The 7,397-nt window shown below is 51.3% G+C and overlaps 1 protein-coding gene across 6 annotated transcripts; it reads right to left on the bottom strand.

Moving 5' to 3' along the window:
- Positions 1 to 13: 13 nt before the first annotated feature.
- On the bottom strand, positions 14 to 2,289 carry LOC119098592 (uncharacterized). Of its 6 annotated transcripts, none has more exons than XM_037221559.1 (3): positions 2,247 to 2,289; positions 553 to 695; positions 14 to 253 (listed from the first exon to the last, which is right to left on the bottom strand). In XM_037221559.1, exons 2-3 carry the CDS (start codon positions 673 to 675, stop codon positions 131 to 133), a joined length of 246 nt encoding a protein of 81 aa, XP_037077454.1. In that variant the 5' UTR covers positions 676 to 695; positions 2,247 to 2,289; the 3' UTR covers positions 14 to 130. The 6 variants fall into 6 exon arrangements, with proteins under 6 accessions (XP_037077454.1, XP_037077457.1, XP_037077455.1 ...); XM_037221562.1 differs by lacking the exon at positions 2,247 to 2,289 and adding an exon at positions 2,102 to 2,203; XM_037221560.1 differs by lacking the exon at positions 2,247 to 2,289 and adding an exon at positions 1,476 to 1,495.
- Positions 2,290 to 7,397: the final 5,108 nt, after the last annotated feature.

Below are 7,397 nucleotides of genomic sequence, written 5' to 3'. Positions count from 1 at the left end.
CCGCCGCGGTAGTCGCTCGCTCGGGACGGTCGCGGCTGCCGAGTCTCCCTACACCGGCAAACACAGCAGACTTCAGAATTCTTGAGAAACGCGAGGTGAGAGAATACAGGCAGAAAATCAGAGGACGCGGCTAAAACGGCTTGGCATTCTCATACTTCCAGTCGGTCTCGCTGATGTAGTCAAGTGCCTTTTTCAGCTTCCTCAGCCGCTTCAGGTGGTCCTCCTGGCGCGAGTCTGCTAAGTTTTTCTCCACCTGCAAAACACGGGTCCTCTTCTGTGACAGAGCAACGTCGTGCCTGATGTACAGAATGGCACCTCACAGTAGACTTGGCACTTCTGTGCCTTATACACAAGCTGGATTAACGCTCCTTAGAAAGGAGTATAACATCAATTCAAGCATAGAGATAAAAATTAAGGGAAAAAACAGCAATATAACACTTTATGAACTATCTGAAACAGAGTAAAGCTATCAAGACTTGTGTGAGCCCTGCTGGTGAACATGCTTAATAAGTCACTTGGCTCTGGAGTCAACACATCTCAGATGTGGCCCACCTCCTGCTCAAACCAGTGCCGGGACTGATCGGCTGACTCGCCACGCTCCTGAGCCTGCTGCTCCGCCTGCTGGCTGGGTGAAGACAAAAGCAGCTTCCTCGGTGCCACACTGTCAGCATCCATTGTCAACACTCATCTGAAATCTGAAAAGAAAACAATGTGGTGTGAGGGTTGACAGTGGCTGGCAACATATGGTATGCTTGTTTAAATGTTGCACTTCAGTGTTCAAAAAGCTTCTGTCCAACTTCACTGATGACCAGCCTCTTTTTTGGGTGCCCTGCAATGAAATGAAATTTTGCTATGCAAGCACAGAGCACTGATCATGAACACACACCCTTTGACCTGTAGGATCCAGGCTTGAAACCACACCACCCTCTGATGGGCATGCAGGGCTCTCTTCACTAAACAATCCAACCATGAGAGGTACATGGTCAGCATTTAAGCACAATCACATTGCCAGTGCGTTCACACTGCCAGTGAGCTCATGTGGGGCTCTACAAATGCCTACAATCACACAATTTTTGGTAGGAAAATTTGTTGTATGTGGCTGGGTGGGAGGATCAGCAAATATGAAACTTAGTGACTGTCTCATTCAAGATGGTGGATATGGAGCACCAGTTAGTTGGCTTAACTGTGCCTGGTGCCCTCAAGGTTGACACAAGGGCAGGGAGTCTGGGGCATTACATGATTACACTGGGCACAGAATGAGCCACAAGAACCAAAACTTAGGGTGTGGCTGTGTGGATTGTGACTGATGCGTGGGCTGCAACTTCTATGTGGGCCACGACTGATTTGTGGACTGTGACTGATCTGTCACATTCTGTGGGATGAGAAGAAAGCATAAAAGGAAGCATTGCAGACAGCAAAGCAACAAGATGTAAGAGAAATGCATAACAACCCACTGGATGAGATGGCAGCATTACATTCTCCAAGTGGTGATACTGACAGGATGTAGTGCCTCTGTAGACACAAGAGTGATAAAGCAGTGAAAAGACCTGGTCCAGGCAGCTGGTCTGGTTCATTGCCAGCTGGACAACAAGGGTGATTCTATTGGTCAATGTCAGCCTTGCTGCTGCACTGGATCAATGGCAAGCTGGCAGAGTGCCATACATCTGATTGAAGTCATAGCACAAAACCAGGGCCAAATACCCCATATGATGAAAAATTTATTTTTCTGCGGGCTAAGGATTTACCAAAAATATCTGAAACATGGAATCAAAGGCTTTGGAACTCAGCCATCATTTTTATTAGTGATTTTCAGACTGTCTTGGTTAGAAGAAAGTGATCATGTGGAGTCAGGTTTATGACTTCTGGTGGCCTGCAGTCAGACCCATTAGAAAACTATAGCTATATGTCAGGAACAGCACTGTTCATGGTCTGGAAGAAATTCTCCCTTTCCAACTTTAAAGCCCTTCCTACATGCCAAATCAACAGGCCTGGTCAAGTCAAAATAGTATAAAAAGATCTTTATTTTGTATTGATGCTTCAGTATTCCATAACATAAAGTTTAAATTGCATGGCAGGTGACTAGTTTTCCATTTCACATCACCGAGTTTCATGTATCAGGGCAGAAGAGCACTTGTATGAAGAGCACTTGTATGTTGTACATAACCAATTTAAAAAATGAATGTCGAAAGCATCGCTCGTCCGCACACCCCCGACACACCGTTCTCTCATTTAACCGTATGACGTACGAATGCATGCCGTTGTTAAAGTGTCTTGTGAATGCCCAAGCCCCGCATTACTGCATTCTGGGTAGCGATACTGTGACGTCATCTTGGGACTAAGTCATATGACGCCAATGCTACAGCCGCGAGAAAACGCCGTTTTTGAGGGCTTGTTTGAACATAAATATTTTAATAAACCGGGCTTTTTAAGACCTAGGACATTCAATGGAGCATTTTCGCCTGCGAATAACTCATTTACCAGTAATTTATCCCGGAGAGTTCTAGCCGGAAGTGCATAGAAAGTCTGTGTAAAAGAGAACAGCATACAACCGTGTAGGTTCGAGATGAGAAACGGCGGTCCAGACGGGCTTGCAGCACCCTGGGACGCACATTGAGAAGTTGGGATGCACTTCCTGTAACCTTAGGAGGGGCGTTGCATGGGTGGATGCAGGGTTGGCTTGACCTAATGGAGGCAGAGAGGTGAGCTCCGGGAGGTATAAATGCAGGGCGTGCCATTTCAGCTCAAGATAGCAAATTGTGTAAAATGGGACATCTGGCAAGCTTTGCAATTTCTGCCAGCCAAAAAGTGGTGGCCCGTTTCTCAACTGGGAAATAGTCTTGGGGATATATAAGGGTAGTCGGGGTTTTATTCGCTGCGTACCGTTTTCACTAAACCCTGTGGGGTCCCAAGAGTTATGGGCCTCTTCTAAACATATCCCTCTATGAATATATATATATATATATATATATATATATATATATATATATATATATATATATATATATATATGAAGAGCGCGGCTGACTATTTCAAACGTTAGCGGCACCTCCCTGCGCACCTCCCCCGCGCCTCCCTCTCTCCCACTGCCGCCGCGCCGGCCGGTTCGGGCGGCAGTCAGCTGACTCAGCAGACAGGGCTGAGGAGACGACCCCACATGTACCGGCCGGCCGGCTCGGCGTACACACAGCACACTCCCCCCCCCCCCCCCCCTGATCTCAGATCACAACACGTCACACATCATACACAGGGTCATACACATAATATAACGCGTCTCACTGGCTCATAGTATGGGCGCGCTGCCGTACAGCACAACTTCTCCCCGGCGGCTGCGGCTCTCGGCTCACATCATGATCGTCAACTGCCAGCTCCTCAATGTTCCCTTCCGCTCCTGGCTCTGCCTCCGGCGCCCCGGCTTCCCTGACCTCGCGTTCTGCGCCCTGATCCACACGCGGAGCCGCTATTTGGAACACGCTCGGTTCGTCTACACCGGAGCCTTCCGCCGCCCCCCTTTCCTCGCTCGCATCATCTCGCTCCGCCCTGGCGACAAGCAGGTCGCGCACGTGCCGAGGCATCCTGTTGACCCCCACGGTCTGCGCGGACAGCACTTTGGTGACGGTGCCGAGCGAGCTCCGTTTACCACATCGGCGGCTCGGGTCCCGCACCCCCACACTGTCGCCAACACCAAACTTACATACCAGTACACTAGGCTCATCCACCACTCTGTCAATTCCGCGCACGCGCAGCTCTTACCGGTGTGCCGCGTTCGCAGGCGCGGTCTCATGTCCCATCCCGTCCCTCGGTGTCACACTGTACGTAAAGACCGCTTCAGCCACGGAACACTGTGACCGAGCCACGACAGATTTGACCGTTGGGTGGCATCGTTCCACCACCCCGCTTCCAGACGGTGCATGAGGTGCACGGAACCGGACCGTGAGCCCCCACCGCCGCGCGAAGTCTCCAAAGCCTGCATTGCCACTGTCGTCGTCGGCCGGGAGCGCCTGCAGAAATACTGAGTGCGCTTAACTCCTGGATGTCCAGAGAGTTCAAGCACTCAGCGGATTTCTGACAGCTCCCCGCCGCCTCGTCACTGGAGACGGCGGCGCAGGTGACGCCGTTGGACGCAGCCGACAGCCACTTCTACGGAACTCGAATCAGAACATCAGCCTTGTTCTCACAGGAGCTCACAAAGCTGACGCTAACTGCCAGCTCGTACTCCTCGATGGTCGGCTTGAAGGTCTGCAGGCGCCGGCGAATCAGCATTTCGCTAGCCGCCTTTGTCCTCAGCCGAGCTTTGCCCGAGAGCACGTCGGAGACCCAGTGGTACACGGACCGAGAGTCAGTCATCACCTCCACAGTCCTGGCTCCCCACACGATGGCCAAATTTGTACCTTTCAGCACAGCGTCCATCTCGGCCATGTTAATGTGCACACGCTCGTCGCGTCGGAACCAGCTCCCGTCTTCCTCTATCTCCCCGTTCACTTCCAGGGCGGCTCCTAGTGCCAACGAACTAGCGTCCACCCACACTCCCGCCACGGCACCGTCCACGTCCCACTGTCCTCCCGCGGGGTCAGCCTCTGCCGCACGGTGCAGCATCTCTTCCACCATCCCGATCATGCGTGCGTCTTTCACTTCCTCATCCCACGATGTTGTCACTGAGTTTATCAGGCGCTTTACGAACGAAGTCACGGGTCGAATCCACCCACAGACCGGCAGATGGGCGATCAGGCGGCCACACAGGGAGAATACACTCCGTTTAGTCAGTGGTCGCGGCGCGTCGATCACTTCGTTATCCCTCCGCCACACGAGCCGTCCTCGCTTCTCCTCGACGCGTAGTCCGAGCACACGGGCGCCGTCGGACAGCCGCACGGCTGGCTTACAGTCGAGACCATACCAGCGGAGGTGGGCTTCCACATACTGCGCGGGGGCGACGTTTTCGTTGACGAAAATATCGTTCACATGCGGGGACGCTGCGCGGTCGACTCTGGAGTCCCAGCTCAGCACTGCAGCCAGGATCCTCTTCAGCACCAGCGGCGCTATGTTGAAACCGAATCCCAGACGCATCAGGCAGTACCGGGTGCCACGGAACACGACCGTCTGATAGGAACAGAGAGATTTGTGAGCATGGATCTGTAGGTATGCCTTAAGGAGATTATCAGTGCAGCATCGCGCCCCAGCTTGCGCCACTCCCGCAGCTTCTCGGCACACACGTCTGCGTCGGAGGCGTGAGCTGTGACGTGGTCATTGAGTTTATTACACATACATAATTTCTTCACTGCTCCGGATGGAGGGTGAAGTTGGGACTAGCAGCGCGGTGATATTAGTAGTCCTTGGAGTGGTTCTTCCCGTTACACACGCCTGAGACCACTTGGGTTACGAACGCCCTGACGGAGATCTCGCCTTCTCTCTCCAGTCGCCTTCGATGTCAACATTAGCTGACTTTAAATGCAATTGTAATTTGTCCATTTCTCCCTTATGCTGAGCTGCCGTTGCTTCCACAACTAGTGCTTACAATTTACAGAATGTCATGCAAATCCACACCTTCGCCTCCCTATCGTCAAGCGCTGCATTCATTCGTCGCATCCCTTATCAATTTCGTTCCAACAAGTTTGCCCTACTAGTGGCCCCACTAGTTTGCCCTACTCCAGTGGCACGCATGGCCGGATACACTGGCAAATTTGAGGTTTTAGGAAACTTGGACATACGTTTGCAATGTAAGTTCCTCCACACCTCGATACGTCAGGCTCTTTTACTCGAAGCATTCGGGTTCATTCGGGTGAAGGGTAAAGGCTTATAACTAAACGCCCTTTCCTCCAGTACAGGAGCATGACGACAGCGCACAGTTAATACGCTGTTGCCCTGTGGCCCTGAGTGGCTCTTCATCCTTAGTATCGCCCAGGTGCGTATCGCTCCCGAGGAGAGCCTGTCCTCCTTCTATGCCAACCACTCAGCGATTTACCGGCTGTCATTGTATGCCGTCCTTGCTGAGTGCGACATCTTTCGCGAACGTCCTTACGAGAAACCTGTGACGCCTTTGCCGACTCGCCCCTTCCATAAAGTCTTATGAGCACTGTTCCTGTACAATGACAGCTCCTCCGACAGACGCACCCTCCCTCTTGAATGAGGTCAGCCTTTCAACGTAATCACTTCAGCTCTGACGGTTCAAGTCCAGTTTTCTTTAGGCACCAAATTACTAATGTCGACAGACAGCATGCGCATAGGAGCCCTGTGTATAAAGTCATCTTTGGGCCCACGCGCCCGCTTGGTTGTTATAAGTGTATCCAGATTATGTCTTTGGCTTATCCCCGATAGTCTGGTAACGTGGAGGGCATATTAATTTCCTTCAAAATTGCCCAGTTTCAAAGGCCGAAATAATCGATCCACCTTAACACTGAGGTTAAATAATTTGTGACATAGTTTGATCACCGTGCTCCCCATTTAACCATGCCATCCCATGTCATCATTGCATTACATTCGAATCCGTGTGACAACATGCCCCATCAACAGGATACATATGTCCGACTCATTGAAACCCAGTTTATAATTTCTGTTATAAGTTACGTGACCCACCCGCCCACTAGCGTGTGTGTCACGCTACGTGTGTCACTAACGTGTGTGTCACGCTATCGTACGTCACGTCATGTTACAAAAGTGCAATGTTTGCATGTGCATGTTTAATGTGCATGTTTAATGTCCCAGCAATTGGAAGTTTATTAGGTTCAGTTTAGTATGCAAGTTATGCCTTTTCTGAATAAGAAGGGAAATAGGGGAGGGAGATATATCTCTAATGAAATGTGGAAAAACCGTTCCGTACCGTTCTAAATATGTGAGGCCACTCAAGGGAGCCAGTGTGCTCTAGTTGCCACTCACTGCATCTTTCGATAAGTGAGTGTTTTGTTTCCCATAGAGTCTATCACCAGCCAATCCTTAATGTTAAATCATCGGCTGATTGCCAATGAATGTGGGTATATCATGTGAACGTAACGGCTGCAGACAGATGCACCGGACATTAGGCCGATTTTTGGGAGCCATTTCATGCTTGGTCTAAATTCACCTGACCGCAATGTTTGTCCGTCCCGGTAGCTCAGTTGGTTAGAGCGCCTGCCTTCCGATCCACCCACCCGTGGCGGGGTGGGTTCGAGTCGCTTTAGGGCGCTCGCTATTTGCTCTTGACAGGTATGGCCTGCGGCCGGTGGCAGCGGTCGCGCTAAAGGTCAGTTGACGTCAGAGGGCAGGACGGACCGTGCCGAGCATTGCGGCACGTTAAGCTTTCGCCACAAAATTCTGCCGTTGACATGGAATTGCGCGATCGGATGGTGAGGTCAGGGCTCGCGCAACAAGCACTGCTTAGCGTGAGCTCTGATCCTTGAAATCCATCCATTCAAAGGGTTCGGATCAAA

Source organism: Pollicipes pollicipes, unplaced genomic scaffold (assembly GCF_011947565.3).
Source record: "Pollicipes pollicipes isolate AB1234 unplaced genomic scaffold, Ppol_2.1 Scaffold_4740;HRSCAF=5597_pilon_pilon_pilon, whole genome shotgun sequence".
Lineage (NCBI taxonomy): Eukaryota > Metazoa > Arthropoda > Thecostraca > Pollicipedomorpha > Pollicipedidae > Pollicipes > Pollicipes pollicipes.
This window is presented reverse-complemented; position numbering and strand designations above follow the sequence as displayed.

Bases quoted from the DNA above. Each gene is read 5' to 3' on its own strand.
- LOC119098592 (XM_037221559.1), bottom strand. From the start codon at position 675: ATGGATGCTGACAGTGTGGCACCGAGGAAGCTGCTTTTGTCTTCACCC. The intron at 254-552 runs GTGGGCCACATC...CGTGTTTTGCAG, and splicing joins GGCACTGGTTTGAGCAGGAG to GTGGAGAAAAACTTAGCAGA.